This window comes from Miscanthus floridulus, chromosome 13 (genome assembly GCF_019320115.1).
Source record: "Miscanthus floridulus cultivar M001 chromosome 13, ASM1932011v1, whole genome shotgun sequence".
NCBI lineage: Eukaryota > Viridiplantae > Streptophyta > Magnoliopsida > Poales > Poaceae > Miscanthus > Miscanthus floridulus.
Window position 1 is genome coordinate 36,729,520 of NC_089592.1, and position 27,125 is coordinate 36,756,644.

At 48.2% G+C, this 27,125-nt stretch overlaps 1 protein-coding gene and 1 pseudogene across 1 annotated transcript; both read right to left on the reverse strand.

Moving 5' to 3' along the window:
- Positions 1 to 612: 612 nt before the first annotated feature.
- On the reverse strand, positions 613 to 1,784 carry LOC136498964 (proline-rich receptor-like protein kinase PERK10; annotated as a pseudogene).
- A 6,578-nt stretch (positions 1,785 to 8,362) lies between these two features.
- On the reverse strand, positions 8,363 to 9,590 carry LOC136501308 (xyloglucan endotransglycosylase/hydrolase protein 8-like). Its single transcript, XM_066496812.1, has 2 exons — positions 9,151 to 9,590; positions 8,363 to 9,068 (listed from the first exon to the last, which is right to left on the reverse strand). The coding sequence occupies exons 1-2, from the start codon at positions 9,439 to 9,441 to the stop codon at positions 8,493 to 8,495; spliced, it is 867 nt and encodes a 288-aa protein (XP_066352909.1). The 5' UTR covers positions 9,442 to 9,590; the 3' UTR covers positions 8,363 to 8,492.
- Positions 9,591 to 27,125: the final 17,535 nt, after the last annotated feature.

Consider the following 27,125-nt stretch of genomic DNA (forward strand, 5'->3'; position numbering starts at 1 on the left):
CGTTCGTGGTGCGAATCATGCGCTCGGCCTTGCCGTTCTGGGAGGAGGTATACGGGCAAGACATGCGCAGCTGGACACCGTGAGAGAGGAAGAAGGCACGGGAGGTGCCGTTATCGAACTCACGGCCATTGTCACACTGGACGGCCTTGATGGTGAGGCCGAACTGAGTAGACACCCAGGCGAAAAAGTGGAGAAGGGTGGTGAAAGTATCCGACTTCGCACGCAAAGGGAAAGTCCACGAATAATGCGAGAAATCGTCAACCACCACAAGATAGTATTTATACCCAGAAATGCTGATGACAGGAGATGTCCATAGGTCGCAGTGTACAAGATCAAACACATGCGTAGCATGTGAAGAAGAAGAACAAAAAGGGAGACGAACATGACGGCCCTAGCTGGCACGCATGACACAAGTGCTCATCGTGAGCCCGAGTACAACCAATGTCGGAACTGCTGACTAAGCTGCGTCAGAGCATCACGTCCAGGATGGCCAAGCCGACTGGTGCCAAGTGGTGGAAGAAGGAGTGGCGGCGAAGGCAGCTGACAAAGTAGACGGCGACTGAAGAGGAAGCAGACGCCGGAAACCGAAGGGTGTAAAGGGGTCCCGTGCTGTCACATCAGAGAAGAGGACGCCGGGAAGCCAAATCCTTCACAGTAAGACCGGAAGAGTCAAATTCAACAGAACAAGAATTGTCAGCTGTAAAACGACGAATAGAAAGAAGGTTGTGAACCATAGAGGGTGCAACAAGAATGTCAGGAAGACGAAAGGAACCATGAGTGCCGGCGGCACCCACGGACGTAACTGGAATACACGAACCATTCGCGACCATGATGGACGAAGGATGAGAGGAAGAAGGAGGGTGAAAAGAAGAGAGTATACCAGGGTCTGGAGTAGTGTGGTAAGTGGCACCCGAATCGGCAATCCAGTCGGTACCAGCAGGCGGTGTCAGGGCCATGGTGCTGAAGGATCTGGCCAAGGCCGCCGGGTTCCAACCGACAGGCCCGGGCAAGATGTCGGGAGGTGGCACCCACGAAGATGCGTCGGGAAGTGGAGCCCACGCAGACGGGGAGTGAAACCCTGGAGGAGCTCCAGTGAGCAAGGCTGCTGGTGGGCGAGGCTCTCCGCCTGGAGCCGGGAAGGGCCACATGTAGATGCGCCCCGACCACGGGTTGTGGAAGGAGGGCCAGGGTGCACCCCGTGGGGTCGCGGGCGTAGGGGCTCCGGAGGGCGACTGCACTGGTGTGTGGTGGCTTCCGCGGCCCCCACGTCCCCCTCCACGGCGACGGCGGCCGCCACGGCCCCCCCCACCCCCGCCCGGCCCGGGAGGAGGAGAACCAAGAAGTGACGACGGCGGTGGAGCGAGGGAACGCGCCGGAGGAGTAGCGGCCAGGGCAGTCGAGGAAGACGAGGACCCTGGCGTGGAGGTGGACCCTGGCTGGACGCCCTGAGTGAGCTCCTCCATGACAAGGTCGTCACGGACCTACAGGAAGGAGGGAAAGGGCCTCTGCCGGGTGATCCACGTCCGGAGGTGAGCGTAGCGGTCACTGAGCCCGCGGAGGACATTGAGGACCAGGATGCGGTCCTCCACGGGCCAGCCAAGGTCGCCGAGGGAGTCCGCCATGCTCTTCATGCGCCGGCAGAAGTCGCCAACGGAGAGGTCACCCTGGACGAAGGTGCGGAAGCTCGCATCGAGACGCAGGGCCCGGGCTTCGGCATTGCCCAGAAACTGGCCCTCGAGCGCAAGCCAGGCCCGGCGAGCGTCAGCAGAGTTGCGGACGAGGTCGTGGAGGTCTAGGGAGATCGTCCCGATGATCCAGGAGAGGACGACGCTGTCCAGGCGCAGCCACTGATGAGGTCTGGACTGCGACCGAGGCGTCGACTAGGACGTGGTCGTCGAGGGCGTAGCGGCGGAGGGTGAGGAGAACCAGGTCCCTCCAGCGGGCGTAAGAGGGCGACTCAGGTTCGAGGACGACCGGGACGAGAAGTCGGATGTTCTGGACACCCTCGGCCTGGTAGTGGAGCTGAGCGACGTGCGGGTCGGCCGGGTCGTGCCAGATGACCGTGGTGTGAGACGCGCGGTGACCCGTCGAGCCTGAGGAGGTGGCCGCGGTGTCATAGGATGTAGGGAGGACGAGGAGCTGCTCCGCCTCAGCGATCTGGCGGGCCAGGGCATCAGCCGCATCGCGCTCGCGCTCCAAAGCGAGGGCGGCCGCCCGCACCCGGGCCTGGCTGTCAGCAGCAGCAGCCCGTGCAGCCACGAGAGCAGCGGCGAGAGCGGAGCTGGCCCCTGCCGTCTGGAGAGGGGCAGAGGGCGGCAGAGGAGGAGGAGCGGGGAAGAAGAAAGGCTCCAGGTTCTCCCCCGCGCCCCTAGCGGCAGGAGCGTGGCTGCCTGCGCCCGCGCCCGCCCCTGCCGCAGCAGCGGCGGCGGCAGCGGCCAGGCTGTCCAAGCCCGCGCCCGCGTGCGGCAGGGCCAGCGGCCAGGCTGCCTGCGCCCGCGCCCAGCGGCGGAAGGGCGCCTGCGCCCGCGCCCGCAGCGGCGGGGCTGCCTACGCCGCGCCGTAGCGGCGGGGCCGCCTGCGCCCGCACCCGCAGCCAGCGGGGCCGCCTGCGCCCGCAGCGGCGGCGGGGCCACCCACGCCCGCGCCCGCGGCTGCGCCGGCACCCGCGCCGCGGCCGCAGCGACAGCGGCGGCGGCCGGGCCTTCCGCGTCCGCGGTAAGGAGGCCAGCGCCCGCGCGCTGGGCCCAGGACGGGTAGGGAAGGGAGGGGAAAGCCTGGAAGTAGGTTGGGGAGGGAGGGGGAGGGCGGCCAGCCATGGCGGCGGCAAGAAATCGGCCAGCGGCGCCTGGCGGCTGGGTGGGGAAGGGGAGGAGGAAAGCCTAGCTCTATACCATGCTAGAGTTGTGATTTCATCAGGCTAACCCTAGAAGGAGGGTAGCAATGTATATTGGTCATACATGGGCCTCATGGGCCTAATACACATACTCTCATACTCCAACAGCTGGTAAGGTCTCTGTTGCTGCTGCTGCGTCTGATGATGATTCTGAAGATTGTCTGGTAGTATTTGCTGGTTGTGTTGCTGGTCATGATGAATGGATTCTCGATTCCGCATGTTCATTTCATATTTGCACTAACAAAAATTGGTTTAGCTCGTATAAGCCTGTGCAGAAAGGGGATGTTGTGCGGATGGGAGATGATAACCCGTGTGACATTGTGGGGATTGGATCAGTTCAGATCAAGACTGATGATGGCATGACACGCACGCTGAAAAACGTCAGGTATATACCAGGGATGTCCAGAAATCTTATCTCATTGAGCACGCTTGATGCAGAAGGTTACAAATATTCCGGTTCAGATGGCGTTCTGAAGGTATCAAAAGGTTCTCTTGTTTGCTTGAAAGGTGATCTTAATTCTGCAAAGTTATATGTCCTTAGAGGGTGTACTTTACCTGGTTCTGATTCCGCTGTTGCTGCTGTTACTAATGATGAACCTAGTAAAACTAACCTTTGGCATATGCATTTGGGACATATGAGTCACCATGGTATGGCAGAATTGATGAAGAGAAACCTGCTGGATGGCTGCACTTCGAGTAAAATAAAGTTTTGTGAGCATTGTATTTTCGGGAAGCATAAAAGGGTACATTTCAACACTTCTGTTCACACCACTAAAGGTACTCTTGATTATGTTCATGCTGATTTATGGGGTCCTTCCCGTAAGTCCTCACTTGGTGGTGCTCGTTACATGCTTACAATTATTGATGATTACTCTAGAAGGGTTTGGCCTTATTTTCTGAAACAGAAAGATGATACTTTTGCTGCTTTTAAGGACTGGAAAGTAATGATAGAAAGGCAAACTGAAAGGAAGGTAAAATTGCTTCGTACTGATAATGGTGGAGAATTTTATTCGCGTGAATTTAATGATTATTGCAGATCGAAAGGCATTGTTAGGCATCACACCATACCCCATACTCCACAACAGAATGGTATGGCTGAACGCATGAACAGAACCATCATGTCTAAGGCCCGTTGCATGCTGTCTAATGCCAGGATGAGCAAGCATTTTTGGGCTGAAGCTGCTAATACTGCCTGTTACTTGATAAACAGGTCGCCTTCTATTCCACTAAATAAAAGAACTCCCATTGAGGTATGGTCTGGTACACCTGCTGATTATTCACAGTTGAAAGTTTTTGGATGCACTGCTTATGCTCATGTTGATAATGGAAAATTAGAGCCTAGAGCTGTTAAGTGTCTTTTCCTTGGTTATAGTTCGGGAGTCAAAGGCTATAAATTGTGGAATCCTGAAACAGGAAAGACTTTTATGAGCAGGAGTGTTGTTTTCAATGAATCTGTGATGTTTACTGACAGTTTGCCCTCAGATCATGTTCCAGAAAAAGAGCTGCAGTGTATGCGCATGCAGATGAAGCATGTTGATGATGATACAGGTGTGCAGGTGGAGCCTGTTGATGAGCATGGTGACCATGATAATGATGTTGCTGAGGATGATGCTCATGATGATGTTCAGCAAACTCCTCCTATTTTGCAGTTAGAGGAGGATTTACCTATTGCTCAACGCAAGTCAAAAAGGACAATTGCACCTCCTAAGCGTCTTATTGAAGAGTGTAATTTGTCTTACTATGCTTTGAGTTGTGCTGAATAGGTGGAGAATGTTCATGAGCCAGCAACCTATAAAGAAGCTATTCGTTGTGGTGATACTGAGAATTGGATTTCTGCTATGCATGAGGAGATGCAGTCTCTTGAGAAGAACAGTACATGGGAGATTGTACCTTTGCCTAAGAATAAGAAGACCATCAGCTGTAAATGGATCTTCAAGAGAAAGGAGGGTTTATCTCCAAGCGAGCCTCCAAAGTATAAGGCAAGGTTAGTTGCTAAAGGCTACAGTCAAATTCCGGGTGTTGACTACAATGATGTGTTCTCTCCAGTGGTAAAACACAGTTCAATTCGTACTTTCCTTAGTATTGTTGCTTCACATGATCTTGAGCTTGAGCAGTTAGATGTGAAGACTGCGTTTTTGCATGGAGAGCTTGAGGAGGACATATACATGGACCAACCAGAAGGGTTCATAGTGCCTGGCAAGGAAAAATATGTGTGCAAGTTGAAGAGATCCTTGTATGGTTTGAAACAGTCCCCTCGTCAGTGGAACAAGAGGTTTGATTCATTTATGTTAGCACACAGTTTTAAAAGATCTAAGTATGATAGCTGTGTTTACATCAAGCATGTTAATGGATCACCTATATATTTGCTGTTATATGTTGATGATATGCTGATTGCTGCCAAGAGTAAGATTGAAATCACTAAGTTAAAGAAGCTATTGAGTAGTGGTTTTGATATGAAAGATCTTGGTAGTGCTAAGAAAATTCTTGGTATGGAAATTAGTAGAGACAGAAAATCTGGTTTGCTATTTCTTAGTCAACAAAATTATATCAAGAAAGTTCTTCAGCGTTTCAACATGCAAAATGCTAAGGTTGTTAGTACCCCTATTGCACCTCACTTTAAGTTGTCAGCTGCTCAGTGTCCTAGTACAGATGCAGAGATTGAATACATGTCAAGGGTTCCTTATTCTAGTGCTGTTGGGTCTTTGATGTATGCCATGGTTTGCTCTCGTCCAGATTTGTCATATGCTATGAGTCTTGTTAGTAGATATATGTCTAATCCTGACAAAGAACATTGGAGGGCAGTTCAGTGGATTTTCAGGTACCTCAGAGGCACAGCAGATTCCTGTTTAAAGTTTGGAAGAACTGATAAGGGTCTTATTGGCTATGTGGATTCTGATTATGCTGCTGATCTGGACAGGCGAAGATCACTTACAGGTTATGTGTTTACTGTTGGCAGTTGTGCTGTGAGTTGGAGGGCTACTTTACAGTCAGTTGTTGCTTTGTCTACTACTGAAGCAGAATATATGGCTATTTGTGAAGCGTGCAAAGAATTAATTTGGCTGAAAGGTTTGTACGCTGAGCTTTGTGGAGTTGAATCTTGCATAAGTTTGCACTGTGACAGTCAAAGCGCAATTTACCTCACTAAAGATCAGATGTTACATGAGAGAACTAAGCACATAGATATCAAGTATCATTTTGTGCGTGATGTGATTGAAGAAGGTAAGCTGAAGGTATGCAAGATTAGTACTCATGATAATTCCTGCTGATATGATGACAAAACCTGTTCCTATTGCTAAGTTTGAGCTGTGCTCAAGCTTTAGTTGGTTTAATTGGATAGTCCAAGAGACTATTGTTGGCACCAGTGGTTTTCTATCTTTGTTATGTTCAGGATGAATGGTTGATTTATGATACAAGATGAATTTGTCTCAAGGTGGAGTTTGTTGGAGTTGTTCCAAATTCACTCCAGGATATAGGCCAGGCTTCTGACGGAGCGAAGCGGAGGCCCGTCGCCGGAGGCTTGGGCCGGAGCGTAGCGGAGTCTGAAGCCGGCCCATCGGGTCTCGCCCCTGTGTTTGGGGGGGGTGCGGGGGGCGGAGTCTGAAGCCGGCGGTACGGTACGGTATATACACCCTTGCTAGGGTTTCGTGGAGACTTGATTCTCTTGTAAGCCGCCATAGGCGTGTAACCCAAAACTCTTGAGATAGTGAGATTGTTGCTGGCTGGTGCCCGTGGTTTTTCCCCTTCACATCGGAGGAGTTTTCCACGTTAAATCATGTGTCTCCTCTGTGGCTTGATTCTTTACTTCATATTCTTATACCTCGTTCGTAACAACAACCCCGTCGACCCAGAGCCCTACACCGTGGCACTCCGAGAATCCATGTTCGCCGCATATGCTGCATGGTCATGTGATGCCCGGGCCGCCCTCTCGCCAAGCTTGTCCTCGTCACTGTGTCGTGTCCTACCCCGCCTCGCAGACAGCATGCTCCGACATCGCCGCCATCACTGGACTGACATCCCCGTGGGTTCTCAGAGGGCATCGCTTCGTTTTTGCAAGGCAAAGGCGCGGGGAAGTTTTGTGTTTTTTTAGAGAAATCGAGATTTAGAAAGTGGGGATCGTACCTAGGATCGCACGCATGGGCAGCGCGGCGTGTGCAGGGGAAGGTGCGTTGAAGCCTCGAAGTGACTGCATCCGTTGGATCATGGTGAAGCTACGGGGAAGGCCTATGAGCCATTGATTTTAATTATGTTAGTTTGTTGGGTGCATAAACTGAAGGTATATAAAGGAAAATCCATCTCTGTGGAGGACACAAACATAGATGGATGTAGGATTGTTTGCATTGTTCCAGACATAAGATAAGATATGAGCCTCACGTCACATCATCGGGGAGCTAGATGTTCAAAAACGCCTTGACAAGTAGTGTCCTCTAGGCAAGCTCGATGGACCACGTCAGCAGTCGTACCGAGGTCGTCCTAGCCTTCCGCAGTGTTGAGTGAAGCCAGATAAGAAATTGGGACTCACAGTTGAGAATCAGGCATCGCTCTTCACACCTTGTAGTGCTAAGCGTTCATAGGCATCGCTTGGGACCCCAAAGCAAAGCTATAAAAAAATAGATACACATGTTCCTGCGTTGGCGTCCTGCACTACCGAGCAACGATGCAGAAACGAAGATAATCGTTTTATATTATCTGAGCACCGGCGCCTGGTATTGCCTCGCTCTCCATTTTTTGAGCATCGGTTGAACCTGGCATCGGGTGCTGTAGTATGCAAAGTGATGCTCCAATCTTCTCTCACCTTTTTTTTTTTAGAACAATCTTATCTCACCTATTTGGGCATCACTCTTGGCTCACATTGTGGAGGGCCAAATTTAACCATGCTGTGTTGAGTGTTGACATGGACATGGTAGTCCGGATCGAGAGTAGTAGTGGCCGTGTGGTCATGCAGTGGGCGTCGCTTTGTTCTAGACGCTTGGCGCTGTGGCACATGCATATGATGTGCGCCAGGCCGGATCCTTCGCGTTTTGTCCATTCGGTGTTGACCAGCTCACCTACTCACCCACCACCAACCATGCATCCTCTGTAGATCAATTCACCGAATCGATAGAGAGAGCACATGCCATGGCATGTTGTCGCCTGTCGGTGGTGACCGTGGGCGCACATGAATCTGTAGAAGCTTGCATGATCTGAGTCGTAACGTACAGCATCTGCCATCTGGCATTGATCGAGATGCACACACGATCTATGATCGCACTCTGTAACTGTAGTGCCAGGCAAGATTTATGGATTCTGATGTTTATTCCTCAGTTTCTGTAATGAGATTTTACACGACGACTAACATACCCTCAAAAATGATTCTTCTTCTTTCATAAGTCAAAGAACTACTACCAGCGATCTGCATCCAGATCCAGGACGCACGCTGCTGGGCTCCTTCTGAGTCAGACGACACGATGTGCGTACGTACAAAAGAATTACAAGAATATATAACCCAAGGAAAGAAAAGAACGAACTCCATCGAGAACACGTACAGGAATATGCCTAATATCTGCAGTAATGATCGGATCGGATGAGGCCGGCGAGACTTCGACAGCAGATGCATGGATCATCAGTTGCGGGCGCACTCGCCGGGGAACCCCTGCGGGAAGCGCCAGCCGTCGTCGCAGTAGTTGTACTGCAAGCAGTTCCGGCGCGCCCAAGCCACGGTGAGACGGTCCGTGTCGTCGGGCTGCCTGTCCATCCACTCGTTCCCACCGGCGGGGCACGACGTGCTGCGGCCGTCGACGACGGCGCAGGCGTTGGCTGTGTAGGCTCGGTAGGAGACGACGAAGGGCGCGCCGGACCAGTCGATGGGCACCTTGCCCTTCTCGGTGGCCCAGTAGCTGCCGTCCCACAGCGTGGCGTGCACCGCCATGGGCTTGGCATCCGGGTACGGCAGGTCGTCGTAGCGCTTGAACACGCGCACCGTCACGTCGTCCACCTGGAAGATGATGTTCTTGTCGTTCCAGATGATCTTATACTTGTGGAAGTCGGCGGCCGGGTCGAACCACAGGTAGAACTGGTGCTCCTTCTTGCCGTCGCCGCTGGCCCACACGTTGGTGTTGAGCACCGTCGGGGAGCCGCTGGAGTTGCCCATGAACTCCATGTCGATCTCGTCGTGCTCGTCGCCCTCGCCGGACGTCAGCTGCACATGCACAGCTATAGTCACCACTGCTGGAATGTAATAATAAAACGTACAGTAGTTGAACGGAATGGTGGCGGCGTACGTAGAAGGATGTGACAGTGCCGGCGGAGTTGCCGGCGACGAGCTTCATCTCGACGCTGAACTCGCCGAAGAGGTACTTGCGCGTGGAGTTGAAGCCAGCGCCAGAACGCCGGTCGAGGACGAGCGACGCCACCTGCCGGCCGGAACGGTCGTAGTCTTTGCGGACGTCACCGTCCGTGGTGAACTCGTCGAGCCAGAACTCCGCGGAGGCAGACCAGACGACGAGGCAGAGGACGGCGACCGCGAGCGACGGTGCGACCAGAGCAGCCGGAGTCGACGTCGGCCGCGCCATAGCTGTACGTTGATGGTGTGTGTTGTACTTGCTAGTGCTCGATCGATCGGCTTCTTAGAAATGATGATGAGCTTGTTCAGACACCAGCGCTGGGCCGTCCGTGCGGTTGATCTGGTGCAGCCAAGCACGGGATTTGTAGTGTGGCAGCGTCCTCTGGTCCCTCTGGTGGTGGCGCACCGGACGCCGCACAAGTTGCGTTTTCCATGAGTGCTGTGCGGCGCATTTGCTTACTCTTGTCGGGTTGCCGCCAAATCTCTCTCTCTGTTCACAAATCACAACCGTCGGTGCGGGCATTGGATTTGGGTGATTAAATTACGAATAGTCTGCCTGGTCGGGAAAATTGTTCTATGGAATTGGATTTGCGTAGTTTCAGACTCAAGGAAAACGGTATCAAATGTTCGATCACTCATTTCGTTAGTCACTGACACTAGGGCTAGATTATACTCCCTCCGATCCCTTTACGTTTGTCACGGTGAAAAACGTGCGGGTCAAACTTTATCAACTTTAACTAGATTTATATACAATATTAGTAATATTTGTATCTTTAAATAAATTTATTATAAAAATAGGTTCAACGATTTATCTAATGATATTAATTATGTACCGTAAATATGAATATTTTCTCGTAGATATTTGGTCAAAGTTGAATTCGTTTGACTTTTCATAAAGCGAAAATGAAAAAAAAAAAGACACGGGGAAGTAAGATACATTATTATAATAAAATCCAGCCTTGATGTAAACAAGGCCAAAACTGAGATTCTCTGGCATTTGCATGACAATACAGTAAGGCCCTGTTTAGTTTTCAAAAATTTTTGCTTCCTACAGTAAAAGAGCATGTTTAGACACATGCATGGAGTATTAAATGTAGACGAAAAAAAACTAATTGCACAGTTCTCAACAAAATCGCGAGACGAATCTTTTAAGCTTAATTAGTCCATGAAAAGCCTTAAAGTGCTACAGTAACCCGCATGTGCTAATGACCGATTAATTAGTATTATTAGATTCGTCTCGCAGTTTTCTGATGAGTTCTGTAATTTGTTTTTTTATTAGTATTTAAAAACCCCTCCCGACATCCTTCCGATATGACACAAAAAAAATTTTCTCCTCCCCAACTAAATCCACCCTAAATTTTTTTTAAAAAAGGGAGTACATAAGTGGTTGATGTGATGGTACTGTGGTTCTTGCTCTGCTTCTTTCGATTTGATTGCTGGAGGAGAGTACGATTGGTTCGTCTGGTGCGGCGACGGCTGATGCTGGCAATCATTCACAGACGCCCCACCAAACGGCAGAAGCTTCGAGCAGCACTCAGCAGCAGCACATGACAATGCATTTTCGGAACTGTATCCAGTGTCCTCTCCGCCTACCTCTCTTCCTAGCACGCTGTCTTGAAAACCTCACATGTATCGACCCACTCATCCATCCATGGCTTCTACCTTCTCAAGTTCTGTAAAATAAAAATTATAATCTACCTACACCTCCGGACAAGATTTAAAATTCCGGCTCCTCCTCGCTTATTTGGCGGATGTGGCTTGCTGCGGATGCTTGCGCAGGAGGAGAGGTGCTCATGCTTGGGTATATTTTTTCTTCAATTCAAAAGAGCAGCATAAGATTTGCAAAAAAAAATTATAAGAAAAACAAAATTAAACAAAGAGTAACAAAACATCGTGACATACAACTTGTTTGGCTTGTAGCTCCTCAGGCCTATCAAATCGGAATAAATAAAACCTTACTGACCACATTGCAAAGAAATTTTACGGTGCATGAAAATAAGTCAAGATGTAGACCTAAGGAGTAATTCTAAAATTAAGATCCAATTCGATGGGTCCGAGGAGCAATTTGACCATACCTGCAACTTGTTGTGGACTGAAGCTAAAATTTTGTGGGTCAGGAACTAATTCTAGAATTAAGTGGAAAGGTTAAAAAATACTTTCATCTTCAAATGGAATTCAGTCGTAGGGCATATAAAAAACTTGCTGTACTTGCAGAGAAGTAGGAGTGAATAAACTATGAGGCAAAATATTCAGTGCAAACAACATCTTCAGTGCAATCCATGAAAGCCCCATTAAAACTATACTTTGGAGTTTTCAAAAAATTTGAAACTATGCACACCAATAATGCATCCATAGATGTGCACTGTCACAAAATTTGAGATTCAAACTCGTTTTGCAAAAATTCATATGAAAATAACAAATTTCATTGACATATGCACTAGAGGATGCAAAGGGTTTTCCAGATTACACCGAAAATATTGTTTGCGTTGAATATTTTGCCTATGAGCTATATAGGTATTATATATCTCATCATATGAATCACATCTATTTCGTCTTGATTGTAGCTGTTAGGTTGCGGCCGCCATCATCAACGAAGCTAAGGTTTGTTCATGCGGATGCCTCCAAAGAAACGTCGAGTTCATGAAGACGATCTGTTACCGGACTACGACGAGATATAGTATTACGATAGAGTAAGTGGATACAAGGTCTCGAACTCCAGCGAGATGCCGAGTTCGCCGCCGCCGCATCCCTCACGCTCGGTCTATAGAAATGACCAAGTTCGAGTTTGCTTCCTCCAGCTTGCTGTTACATGAAGGAGCCAGCTAGGCTGCCTTCCAACTCCGGCCCAGTCGTTCTTGGGTTCTTCCTTCTGGCCCGTATCGCCTTTCCTGGCCCAGCTCTGTCAACGCCTTCAGAATGGCCACCTTCTCCAGCTGCATCGGCTTCATCAGGGATATCAGCTTCTTCAGAGACAATACCGTCAGATGCAGTCACCTGGGCACCATTCATGACATTCCTCCCTCTTGAGTGCCAGCTTGCCCCTAAGCTGGCGCACGTGGAAACTATTTGCGAAGTGGAGCTTCATCTTTCCATGTAGACAGTTCTGGTGGCATGAAGGACCAACGCACCGACACTTGAGGCACGACAGTGTCATTCAGCTTGTGAAGGCGATGATCCAACACTGCGAAGGGTACCTGCAGCTCAACAGTATTGTCATGTAATTCAGGGCTTACCACAGTGTTTGGTGGAACTGCCAGCTTTAGTTGGGAGACATGGAAAACAGGGTGGATCTAACAGCCAACTGGAAGTTGCAGCTCGTAAGCAGAGGGACCAATCTTGTAAACAATGATGAAAGGTCAAAAAAATGAAATGCAAGCTTGTTAGAGGATCTTGTAGCCAGAGATGTTTGAACATAAGGTTGTGCCTTGAGATAGATTACATCACCAAGTTGAAATGCTCTATCAGTGCGTTTCTTATCAGCTTGCACTTTCATTTTGTTTTGAGCTCTGACCAGATGTTGTCTGACTAGATGTTGCATCGGTTCCCTTTCCTCCAACCAAGTATTCAGATCATCAACTGGATAGGATTGAGCAAGATCTATGCCAAAGTGCCTTGGTTCATGTCCATAAAGAACAACAAATGGAGTCTTGCCCAATGAAGAATGAAAAGAGGTATTATACCAATACTCTGCTAATGCTAACCATTGAGACCGCTTGGAGGGGCAGGTATGAACAAAGCAACGAAGGTATGTATCAAGACACTGATTGACGTGTTCCGTTTGGCCATCGGTTTGTGGGTGGTAGGCACTGCTCATGCGCAGCTGAGTGCCCAAAAGTTTGAACAGTTCTTACCGTAGGTTGCTAGTAAAAACTTTGTCTCGATCTGAGACTATAGAAGTGGGTAGGCCATGTAATTTGAAGATGCTGTTCATGAAAAGTATAGCCACTTGGAATGCAGTGAATGGGTGGGATAAGGCAAGGCAAGTGGGCATACTTGGAGAACTTATCAACTATGACAAGTATACAGTTAAAACAAGCAGACCTTGGTCTTCTACAAAATCTAAAGTGATCATTTGCTAGGCTCTTTCGGGTATGGACAAAGGGGCTTGTAACCCAGGATAAGCCACAAATTTAGATTTGGCTTGTTGACACCCACTACATTGGGCTACAAAATCTTTCACAGTTTGTTTAAGTCTAGGCCAAGCAAAAAGTTGTTTGATCCTATGGTAAGTGACCTCATAACCAGAGTGACCACCAATGGCACTACTATGCAAGGAGGACAGAATTTTGTAATGTAGAGATGGTTGAGAACCAATCCATACCCTTCCCTTGTACCTGATTAATCCATCTTGAAGAGAGTAATGCCCCTAAGGTGATGAAACTGAAAGTTCAGCAAGTAACTTTGTAGCCTGTGGGTCTTGATGATAAGCTTCTTAAATATCCTGAAGCCAGAGTGGCTTAATGATAGACATAGCAGCAATTTCATATGTGTCATCAGGATTGACTCATGAAAGAGCATCAGCCACCTTATTATCAGCCCCCTTTTATACATGATTTCATAAGACAGACCCATTAGCTTGGTGAGAGCTTTGTGTTGCCATGGAGTGGAGAGCTTTTGATCTTCCAAGTGTGTCAAACTCTTCTGGTCTATAAGTATGATGAATGGTGAAGTTTGGAGATAATGTCGCCAATGATCAACTGCCATTATAATAGCTAGATACTTTTTCTCATAAGTAGAGAGACCCAAGCCTTTACCCCTAAAGCCTTACTAACATATGCTATGGGATGACCTTGCTGTTGAAGCACAGCTCCAATTATTTCAATAATGAAAGGCAGCTCAAAGTTTGGCATGGCCAAGACTAGTGTGTACATGAGGGCTTGTTTCAATGCCTGAAAACTAGCTTCGATCAGAGGCTGAAGTCCAGATAAACACATGGCCCTTCTTCAACAACTCAGTAAGGGGTTTGCTCAATAAGACAAACTGGGGTACAAACTTCCTGTAGTAAGCCACCATGCCAAGGAAGCTTCTCAAATCCTTAATGTTCTGTGGTGTAGGCCAGTCCTTAATAATTGCAATCTTGGAAGGGTCAGTAGACACTCCTTCTGCACTGACAGTATGCCCCAAATATGTGAGCTGCTGCTTAGCAAAGGCACATTTAGACATTTTAACATGAAACTGATGCTTTTCGAGTATTGTCAGAACTTCCTTAACATGCTGAAGGCGTTCTGGCCAAGATTTGTGTGACAATCCTGATTTTCCACGAAGGGAAAATCCAAAGATATGAATTATAATGTGATACTCTAGGAGACCAAGCCGTCACATTATCAAATAACAGTTGATACCACAGTTCATACATAGTGGAAGTACAAGTTTACAAGGCATTACAACTCTTGGTAACACACATAAGTACAAGGTTAATCTAGCAGAAATGCACACAGGGCTTCATCAGAGTAGACTTATCCTTCACTGGACTATCATCAGGGTAGACGTTGAGCGTCAGTGAGTGAAGGCTCCTCCTTCACTAGCAATCATCAGAGTAGGCATAGAGCATCAGCGGGCATAGAGTTCATCTCCTCAACCAAACTTGAGCGCAGGAACAAGACCATCTAACCCTTCTAATCTCAAGGGTTGTCGTTGCAGATGACATCCAAACCTGCCAAATATCTTTCAGTACGATTTGTACTGGCCACTAGCTCCCACCCTATGCTTTGCGTTGCTTTGTGGTAAGTGGAATGCAAGGGTAGAGCAAAAGGACTATATATGGCTGTAGTTTTCCTATGCATGTTCATCAATATGTTATAATAGTTCATCAAGTTTTAACCCATCTCATCCACACGTTCACCCATCCCATCACACACATCTCATGACACTCTCACTCTCTAGGTGGCAAGGGCAACTCCCTCTCGTACCTTGCCTTAACGGCTAATAGCCGAAATTGAACAAACCAAGGGGGGAGAAGAAGAAAGGACTCCTCTCTCTAGTCAAGTGAAGCAGTAACATAGGAAAGGTCCATAGCCGTAAAAAGGCGGCATATGTATCGATCGATCAACCAAAACTCTACAGAGGTTTACACTACCACCAGATCCTCCATCATCGACTGATCGTCGTCGTCTAGGCTGATTCTGTGCTTGCTTTCTAAACTGGAGCAATACAATCCTGCCACTCAGCCCTGAGGCACCCTGGATCAAACACCGGCACGTTAAGATTGTGAGACGTAGTACCGGGCCCAACAGTGGTACTACACATCTAGAAAGGATCGGGTTCCAACGCCCTTACCTCCCACACTATCAACTACAACCTAGCAGTAATGGCATTGCCCCAAGTTTAGTCCACAACCGTCTCCTTATCGCATGGAGCAAGTGGATGTAGGTTCCTATGAACCGGTTCCCAGAACATATAAGTCCTTAAGGTGACCAGACAAGACATCTTCACGTTGGGGATCCAACACCCCATGCTTCAACTGCACCTCCATTCTGGGGATTCGTTCCACGAAGACAGTCCTCCCCTAGAATCTATACCACTAACCAGTACCCGCCATAGGTACACCTTTCAAGGAGTGCTCAGGTCACACTCCGGCAAGACTCACACCAAGGCTCGTCGTAGAATCCTGTCCGGTCGACTCAACCCTCACCACACACCCAAGACACACGCCAAGATCTCCCTAGTTGTTATTACCATATTATTGGCACCAAGTGCCATAACCACTCACAAACAATCCTCCACCAGGCATCACATCATAGATATAATGCATAGTAGAGAGCAAGTAGCAAGTAGTAAGCGAGCATCTATCCTAACAACGGGTGTGCAGGGGTAAAGGTTGCGTCAAGGTAATGGCTTTCAAGCAATTCTACCATGCATCCTATCATAGTTTATTGCATAAAATTAAAGCACTAGCTGCTACATTATTGCATGTCTAATAAGATTCTACGAGGTTGGGTGGGATGTGGCACCTGTCAAGATCCACAATGTACTCATAGTCATTCTCCACCAAGTCCTGCTGCCATCCGCGCTTCCTTCTTCCAACGAGTTTCGGTCTGATCAATGTTATCCGTGATGCAACTACCTCGCTAGAGCGACAAGCAAAGAACAATCAATACTCTAAAAAGGCAACAAGACAAAGAAGATAGAAGAACACCAAACGAACACTAAAGAAAAGACCTAGCCCTCATGGCGGACGCCTGATCCTTGGGTAGGAACAGAAGTGGTGGTTCTCTAAGCACAAGCTCAAGTCATAGCCTAGCTAGTACTTCCTAGGCCAATCGTGTTGACCTATATGGCTTTAAGTATAATGGCCTAGAGTCTAGCTGAACTAAAGCAAACACCACAACTCACGCTCTTTTGATTCGGGCATCATGGATATTGACGGGAACCAAAAAGATTGCAAGCAAGAGGGATAGAGAGGAAGTTTTAGTTTCTCTTAGTCCATACACCATTGTAATCGATGAGAACTGAGGAGAGGATGGAACAGGGAGGAGAAAAGAGAGGGGTGGTGGATCTACTTCTTCCAACCCTCACGCCATGGAAAAAGACAGGGGCATCAGAAGGAGTGACACACAAGAGAACACAAACGCTCAACCACTCATAGGGTACCTCGACCAATGTGCACTAAATGGCACTAAGGCATGCCTCAGGATCTTAGTGGTGTGGTTGTCACCGTGAGAACCCAAGGAGTGCTAAGGTCTATAAGAGGTACAAGCATACAAGGGGCTCAAGCACGAAAGAGCCAAAAGAGAGGGGTAGGGATTCACCTTCCTTTGATCCACTCGCCATAGCTATCAATGTGAATCGAAGGAATGGAATTAAGAGAGCAACAAACAAACACTAACATACACAAACACTCGAAAAGGGATTTTGGTTCCATGGCACTTTGATCCTCATGTTATGGTAATAGACACGAACCAAAGAAATCAGAACAAGAAGATCAATCCACATCTTACTAGATCGACGGGGATCGATAGAGGGGGAGAGAAGATAGAAGAATGGTCTCCACATTCTCTCGACCAACACACCATGGCAACGGGCGAGGGTTGAAAGAAAAGAGACATAAAAGAGCAAAAGAGAGGTACAACTCCATGGTCATGGCAAGGCTGAACTCGCAACCACAAGCTATACCTACACGAGTTGGCTTCAGTAGTTCTAGTGATTGTCGTCCCCTAGTTCTCCCACTAGACTAGGTCATAGAGGGCTTGAAACAGTGCGGGTATGAACCGCATCAATATTGCCATCGAGTCCACAATGGCCACGTCCTATGGACAAAGATAGGAGCTAATGATCATAGCACTATAAAGTCAATTAAAGCATGAGGGAACGTGCTACGCTCGGCATCATGGCCACGGCAGGATGAATCCCATGACCAAAATGATCGAACAAGTTACAATTCCCTCGACATGGCTCGAAGGCTCAGTCCACAAGCAAACAAACACACAACACATAGGAACTAACTAACATGACAACAATGATGGAGGAGTAGCACATATCCATAGCACAAAAGATAGACCGCGCGATGAAGGCACGACATAGTCATAGATAATGATATAGATAGATCATGCATCATCAAGTATGAAAGAGCAATGAAATGTAAATTAGGAGCTTTGCCGACATCGAGGATGGCGTCGGCGAGGGTTCAAAGGTTTGACCTTGGAGGTGGAGGGCTACAGCGGCACATTCCAGTGGGCTATGGCTAGCTGCGGCTTGCTATTGGCTAGCAATGGCTATCTACAGTTGCTATTGGCTGGTTGTGGCTAGCTACGGCTTGCTGCGGCTAGCTATGGCTTGTTGCAGATGATCGGAAGGCGGTTGCTGCCACTAGACATGACTCCAGTGGTGAGGAAGGGGACCGATGGGGTGGCATCATCATCCATCTCCCAAGCAATGGTGCGGCAAGGTCGTTGACCTTCCTATGACGGTGAAAGATGGCTACACAAAGTCCGGTCTTAGACAAGAATGGCAAGATCGATGAAAGGGAGGAAAAGGCAGAGCCTTGGGCTTTGGGGCTCACCGGCGATGGAGGAGAAGCTCATTGGTGGTGAGGGGGTGCTATCAAGGTGGTGACAAAGTGAAGCGCAGTGCCGTGGTTCTGTGCCCGGTGAGGGGTAGCGGCTCGGTGTCAGGGTGCTCAGCAAGGATGGGGTCATAGGCACGATGAGGACGGAGCAAGGATGCGACATGGTCGGCATCCTTGGCTCCCATTCGAGGCATGGATAGAGGAGGTGGTGTCACGAATAGGAAGGAGAGGCTAGTGGCGAGGTGAGGTAGAAGGCAGCATGGACATGGAGGCGAGGTGCTCATGGTCGTAGAGGCGCTCATCAAGGCAGTGCTCGGTGTCCTAGGCATGGCATGGTCATGACGCTGAGCAAGAGGCTGGTGGCATGACATCATGGTGGTGGTGGTGGTGGTTGTAGAGGTAGAGCGGGGAGGTGATGCCATGGTGCGGCTCCGTGGCACGGTGAGGTCATGATGCAGACGGAGGCAGAGCACGGCATGGACGTAGAGGTGGCACGGTGGTGTGGCCAAGGACGACTGACCACGATGTGGCTGGCTGTGGTGTCTGCACGACCGGCTACGGCTGGCACCACCGGCAGCAGAGAACGGAGAGCAAGGAGATAGGAAGAGAGTGCGGCGGCGGTGGGGAATGAAAGAACAGAGGAGCGGTAATGGTATTTGTAGGTGCCAGCTAGGGTTCTAGGAGGATGCCGGTGATCCTCAGTCGTCCATGTGGGAGTGGGGACATGTGGCGTGCATCTAGCGGGCAGGTGGTACGGACACCGAGGCATGGGGTGTGGCTCTACATCAGGTGAGCAGGCAGGCAGTGGCTGAGGTGCGATGCGAGGCACGCTAGGGTTGGGGTGCAGGGGCGTGTGGGAGCTCAGCCCTATGGGGGCTAGGGCTGGGCTAGCGGGTCACGATGCTATGCTATTGGGGCCGTTTGGCGGGAGAAGGGAGGGAGGCGAGTTGGGCCACCAGCATGGCTACTGGGCTTGGAAAGGAGAAGGCAAGCGGGCCAGTCGGTTAATGAGCTAGGGCGTAGGAAGGAAGGAAGAGGGGAGGAGGAGTGGGCCGGCTAGGGCTAGGAGGAGGGGAAAAGGGAAAAATGGATTTTTCCCTTTAAGAGTCAAGGAATTTTGAGATGGAATTTGAAAGAGATTTGAAATGAATTCAAAGGGGGTTTGAGAGGGATTATTGCTACAAATTTGTGCACTCCAACTCCAAACAAAACTTCAAACACAAAACCCAACTCAAGAACATAGACACTCTCCTATAATCAATTCTATATGAATGCAACAATTTATTAGTGGGTTTGACCTAGGTTTGACCTAGAGACTACATGCTTCACACATTGCAGGAAATTTTTTAAAAAGCTCGCATTTTTTGATGCTCGAAAACCCTAGGTTGTTATAGTCCTCCCCCCTCATAGGAATCTCATCCCTGAGATTATGGTGTTGCTCAGTCAGTAAATAGGTGGGGGTGTTGTTTTTGAAGTCCATCTTACTTCTTCCATTTGATTCTCATTCATTGTGGCTACTCCATAGGGCTAGCAGAAAGGGATTGTTGTCCTTGTGGTTTCTTTGATAGCTCAATCCAAAGTCTTCACAAGGTGCTCAAGGTACTCAAGCGGGTCTTGTAGATCTGGCCGAGCTTCTGTCTGGATTTGTTCTTCTAAGACTTTTAGGTACTTCCTCACTATAAGACATGGAAAACAGGGTGTACTACCACTAGGTTAGCGGGTAGCTCCACTTGTAGGCAAGCTTCTCAATTCTACTCTACATCTTGTAGGGGTCTATGAAGTGAGATGCTAGCTTGCTTTTAACAGTGAAACCTCATGGTGCCTCTAAGGGGTGATACTGACTGCAGCTAACTTCAAGCTCGAGTTATGCATAGTCATCAACCTTGAAACTGAGATCACATCTTCTTTTGTCAGTATAGCTCTTCTAGTGGGTCTATTCTATTTTTAGGTTCTCTCTGACTTAGTCACTTGCTCTTCAGCTTCCTTTATCGATACTGGTCAAAAATTTGTCTTTCTCTGGCTTCTAACTATGCGAGTGGGGTTACAAACAACTATCAAGGGCCTATTCCGACAAGCTTGATAGCTATTGTTGTAGGAGAACTCGGCGATAGATAGGCTTTCCACCTAATATGATCCATAAGTCAAGGCACAAGCTCTAAGCAGGTCTTCTAATATTTGATGTACCCTCTTAGTCTAACCATCAGTCTAGGGGTGGAGAGTTCTGGGTTACAGAACAACTTTTCCAAGAATAAACAAGTCACTTGGTCCATCAATTGACTATGACCCATTTCAAGTTATTTCCCTTCTGAGAGCGGGGTAAACTGATTGTAACGTCCAAACCAACTGCAATGTTCATAAAGGATGCCAAATGTAATGTTCATGTTGATATCTTCCTAATTCCTTAGAGGAATGTCCAAGGGCTGAAGTAATCTTGCGGGTCTCTGGTGTTCAGCCTTGACTCTTTGGTTAATGTTGCATCTAGCCACATAGGCTGCAATATTGTGTTCCATGTCCTTCTACCAGAATCTATCTCAAAGATCGCTATACACCTTAGCGCAACCTAGAAATATGTGCCTCTATTGAGATAGATTCTTGGATTCATTAATCTGGTGGAACCTATAGCTGATCCTTCAATCACAAGGTGTTTGGTTCATCGGTCCTGTAATTCTAGGGGCTTTTCTTCTTGCATAAGTATCTTGATTTCTCGCATGTCCTTGCATGATTTCTATGCTTCTCTAATATTCTCTTCTAGGGTGTAGGTGTCTACTATCATCAGCTTCTCAAACTCTTCAAGTAACTTAGGCAATCGTTATGTGGCAACCAAGGTGTTGCAATAGCTTTTCTTACTCAAATCATCTGCCACCACATTGGCTCTATCTCCAGATCCTTGTCCCTGATCAATTTTAACCATCTGCGTTGTCTCATATTTAGCTCATCTTGCGTGAAAGGTACTTGAGGTTCTTGTAATTATCATACTTGCTGCTAATCAGGTAGTGCTTCTAAATCTTGGGATCAACAACTAGTGCTCACTTTCAAGATCATCCATGGGGTAGTTCTTCTCATGATCTCTCAACTATCGTGAAGCATAAGCAATAACTCGATCATTCTACATAATAACACATCCTAATTCTTGCTTGGAGCATCACATTATACCACAAAATTCTAATGACTATCGAGTAAGGTCGACAGTCAATATCCAGCTGATCCTAGAATACTCCTGATAATGGTTACAATCTATGGCTGCATCCATTCTATTGGCTGCTTCAATTCTAGATGGGTCCATTGAAAAGTTCTATCTATGGTCCACACATATGAGCTTTTAAAACCATAATTCACACTTCTCAAACTCGGCATACAACCGATTTCACCTTAGCTTCTCTAGCACAACTCTGAATTACTCGTCATGTTCTTTGTTTGTTCCTTGTTCATAAACTATGTGGGCACACTAGACAATCCGAGGGAACAACTTCGAACTCAATGTCCTGATCAAGGGGCATTCCTAGGCTACTCATTTGAGATGATGTCCAGTTACTCAGAAAATGGCATATCTTGCAATGTCCTCTCTATCAAGGCATGAGGTTTAGATTTTCTCCGTATCATCTAACTGATGGGTAGCATCAATCTATACTCGAAAACCTCTAGGGTGCTTTAGCTACCAAATCGAGGGGGGTAAGGGTTCAAGTCCTTATGCTTGGCGCAAAAACCTATTCCAACAATCATATCAATAATACCATCAGACTTCAGAACTGTCGGATCTGCTAATATCATATATTCTAGCATCTTGAGTCTCACTGATATGCATTCCAAGGTGCAATTAATAGCTCTTGAGTCAAGTAAGACTATTGTAGGGGCTCCCTCTACTTCTATCTTTCCAAGCTCAACTTTAGGGGGCTTCAATTATGTTCTTGGTTGTGACATGGTTAAGCTTCCATTATCTCTGGATGATATGACTAGCATACTTTCAGCTGGTGGAGGTCGACTCTTGGGTATTCCAAATTGAATGGATACTTGATGTTGAGGGCAAACTTGGTCCTTGTGTCCAATCTAGCGACATGTGTAGCTAACATTAATCACCTTCTTCTTCTATGTCTTGCTCTTAGTGCACTTGGCATGCTTGTCCCATGTATTAAGAAACCTATCGTGTGCCTAGGTTGTTCTTAGCCTCGTAGTGGTGAGGGTCCATGTAGTCTTCTATCTCCATCTCTAAGCCTTGAATTTCAAAGATTTAGTGGAGATCTCTCTCTTTTCATTGTGACAACTTCTTTCTCTAATGCAATATGCTTAAGATCCATTTTCCATGAGAACAGCTGTGTTAGTTAGCTTCTTCAAAGTTGAGCAATCATGAGCGACAAGATCACTCGCAGGACTTGGGGAAGATCCATCATGTAGTAGTGCTTCCTTTGCTTCTCAATTTCCATATATTCAGGCACATATCTCATTAGTTGTATGATCTTGGCAGTGTACTATTGTCTGACATGGTACCCATATGTAGTTTCTAGAATTCTTTTGCCTTTGCTTCCATTGTTCTTTCCATGGAGTGGTACTTTCGGACGCTTGTGCAATTCGGTCCAACCAATGTTGATGGGAATAGGGTGGTTAGCACAAGGGCAATCCCATCATGAGTTGGCAATGCCTCTAAGCTGAGTGGTGGCAATGTTCAAACCTTCCTTGTCGATGCATTTCACTAGTTCAAGCCTCTTCATTTGATTCCATGTAACTAATCTTCTACCTTGATTGGGTTGTCAGCATGGTCAAAAGTAGGAGGGGTTCAGCTTGTAGCAAGGTTGAAAAAGGCGCTAGGCGGGATCTAGGCGGTGACCCTTCGCCTAGAGCCTAGGCGCGCCTAGGCTTGCCTAGGCGTTTCCTAGGCGAGCCTGAGAACCATAGCAGAGGAGGGAGGAGGCCAGGAGCAGAGGAGGGAAGAACAGAGGAGGAGGCGGCGGGGAGCAGAGGAGGCAAGAACAGAGGAGGGAGGAGATGAGGAGCTTGGCCGCTTGGGGCACGGGAAGACTCACCGCAGCGAGGGAAGAGTCCGAGCTCATGGCGGCCGGGCGTCGATGGAGCAAATCGGGGTAGCGCGACACGAGCTCGACTGGCGGTGGGAGTAGATCGGGGAGACGCGGGGCGAGCTCGACCGGCGGCGGGAGCAGATCGGGGTGGCGTGGGGCGAGCTCGACCGGCGGCGGGAGCAGATCGGGACGGCACGAGTCGAGCTCGACTGGCGGCGGCGGTGAGAGCTCCTGGTCCCTCTCTCTTTCTCCAACCCTAGCAGTGGGCCTATACTTAGTCAAAGAGGCCAACAAAGCAGCCCAAGCCCATCCAACCGACCAACCCTTGTCCGGTTCTCAACTTCTTCATCCCTCCATCCATTCGCACTCTCCTACTCAGCCGCCGCTCACACCTCCGCCGCCCGACGTCTCCAGCTCCGCCCTCGCCGCTCGATGTCCCCTCCTCCCCCGGTGCCGCCCAACATTCCCTCCTCCCTCTGCATCGCCCGACGTTCGCACCTCCGCCTCCGCCGCCCGCCCAACATCCCTACCTCCTCCACCTAACCTCCTCCCTCCGCCGGCACCACCCGACGTCCGCGCCGCCTAGGGCACCGCCTACCCCCCTAGGCGAGGCGGTACCCCTCCGCCTAGCGACTATGCGCGCCTAGGCGGGTGCGGAATAGCGCCTTGGCGAACATTGGCTTGTAGAACTCCTTGAGCTTCATGCTTAAAGACAACTCAAGTGTTGCTGCATCGGCAATCTTCTGCATGATACAGGTATGTTAAGCTACAACTGTTGTCAAGCTAGGTCCTTCTAGGACTTAGTTCTAGGACTCTAGTCAGGCTCTAGGCATATCCAAGGTTCACTTCGGGAGAACGAATAGCGGGTATCAAAGTATTACACCAGGGCAATGTGTGTCCAAGAATCGCACCAGGGTAATGGACAGCGGGTGATGAGATCCTAACATATAGGTATGTTAAGCCTCTAGATCAATGATTCTTGATAGAAGGGACCCCTTGACCGACCCCTCTAGGATCGCCTAGGGGCTCGGGGGCTATACCCATTGGGTACGCTCATGTGCACCCTCCAACGAAGAAACCTGACCGAGCCTGGGCATGGTGTAGCCCCCACTCAGGGCTCAGGGTCTCGCCTAGGCCTAAGGCTCCTGATCGATGACACACTTGAGCTCGGGCCTTGCCTCCTACCTAGCTTGTGATGCTAGCCAAGGTCTAGGTGCAATATGACAAGCCTCAAGCCATCGAGGCTCGAGGGCTCCTAGACGCCGCACTTTGGGCGTGGCCTTGATGGCCACTTCCACGATAGGGTCACGCATGAGGCATGACACAAGAAGACAAGCTTCCCACAGCCTCTAGGGGCTAGGCGGCTCCTAGGCCCACACATCAGCCCCTAGAGCCAACCTCCTTCGCCACCAAGAAGACTCTAGAAGGTCCACCTAGGGGAGGCTAGTCCAAGCCGACACAGCCTGACACGCAGAGTGTTAGAACAGAGCAGCTGGACGACGCTCAAGGCTTCTTTGGCTCCATGACACCACCATGGTCCATAGAACACCGCTGCAAGACCCTCCTAGACTCTGACACATGTAGACTATAGACCCATCTCCCCAAACCACCATGTACCTAACCTATCTCGTTATATAAGGGACAAGGTGTTGACGGTAGTTATCATCAATCATAAACCATTAACTTACCTTGAATAAATGCATAAATAGGATCACCAACATAGATTTAGGGGTTTAAACTGACAATTTCCACAAGTTTTGATGAATTTGTGTTTTTTAACAGGGTTTAACCCAAAAGCTGTCAAGAGGGATCAAATTGTCAAATGAAAACACGCTAATCCATAGCAAAAACTACCCTAGAAGGTTCCAGAAGACTTGAGAAGACACCACACTAAAGCGGAGGCTGAGGCACTGACATATGGGGCCAGTTGGCCCCACCTATAAGTCGGCTAGCCCCCTGTCCCCACCTAGCAGTCCCTCCTTCGTATGTTGGTTCTCCACCGCCTTAAGGATTGCATCTATGTCGTTCTTTCAAGTAGGTTTGATCCAAGGGCTCAGGATTGATGCTCCGGCCTATATAACTAGCCCTTGCCCCCCTCCAAAGCATGCTGCCATATGTCAAGATCAGACCAAAAATTAAGGTTTCTAAAGACAAGAGAATAGAGCTCCAGTTCTTCAAAGTTCTAGTATAGGCTAGCTAGCAAGGTTCAAGTAGAGTGTGGGCTATTGCTCAGGATTTCGGATCTACCGTTTGGAGACTAGTGTAGCCATTGTATCTCTAAATTTATGACTATGCTACTTTAATATTATGTTGCTATTTATTATGTTCCTAGTTTGCTCTAGTTATATGCTTGATATAGTAATGATTGATGATGAATTTATGCATATGTTCGCAAAGCTCTTAGCTCAGTACTCGTGTAAGTTAAATGGTCAACACTATGTAAGCATGGTGCTTAGATATTGTTTGCCTGCGGATGCATTATGTAGTCTGGGTTATGTGGTAGATCACAGATGTGACACTCCCATTGAGTCCTTTGTAGTCCACTCCCTGTTTGTAGACCAAGTAGAACACGGTTGCGAAGGGAGTCAAACTCTATTCTTGATCTTCCTTAGTAATGTTCCTTATGCATAGATCCAAAGTTAGTTATACTATAGATGAGAGTGTATATACTTGGGTGTACAAAAGATTTAGTAAATAAGGAATGACTTAGGAATCTTTTACACTTAACAAATCTCCTGCTTAGCCGTACTATATTTTATGAGTCTCAATTTCTATCTCTGAAATACCATTATTACCTTACACTTATTATTTATTTATCATTTGACTTACCCCTGCCGTAGCATGAGAGTGGTTTTATCATAAATATATAAATATATATATATATATATATGTCAATATATCTATGCCAACACAACTCCATAGCTCCTCCCTATGGATAAAATATAAATAACGATACCTGGCATACTCCCAGCTGAAATGCTACGATGGTATATTATCTATGCGCTTGTGGATACTTTAATATATATATATATATAATTTTCCTCTAAGTTTTCAAGTGTCATTTATAATTACCAACAACGTATTTCTAACATCATGCTAGGGATGACAACTTAGTAAAGAGTGATGCTAAGAAATGTCAACAGAAGGTCAGACCTAGAGGGAATGGGAGATCATTCCATTCCATTCCATCCGCCCCTGCTCAGCACCAAGAGCAGAGCAACCCAAAGATGGACACCGAGAGCTCCTCCACCGCTTCCTATCATCTTCCTCCTCTTGGACAAGGGGAAGACTCCACTAGTGGTGAGGCAACCTTATGATTAGCACCAAACTAACCCCCTACCAAATCTCTCTCTACACTCAATTGTAACCCAATGATTTTGGGTGCTTTCGAGTATAAGGATCATCAGTTTCTAGACGTAGGGCATCGATTGGCCTAAACTAGGATAAACCGTTGTGTTCTCTCTATGATTCTTGTGTTTTTTAGTCCACCCGAGTCACCAGAGACCTATACTCTAACAATAACTTGAAGAACTATGCTTGTAGTGGATCTAACTGTAATGTCCCACCTCTACAAGGCCGGGCCCGCTTACATCTGGCAGCTTTTCTAAGACATAGACTGTCCTCACAGACCCACACAAGTCTTTTCTACGCACTTTGTCCTCACTCATGCGCACCCGGGAAGGACTTCGCGGTTGGTCACCCATCCTAAAATTGCTCTAGGCTAAGCACGCTTTACCTCAGAGTTCTTTAGAGATGGGCTTCCAGAAAAGAAGTTGCAACTTATTGGTATGAGTATCCTATTAATCCTATTAAGCCCTGGGCCGGGATGTTACATCCTCACCCCTTTAAGAGACCGGCGCCCTCGTCGGTCAATCCCAAGCCAGGAACATCCCCTCTTGG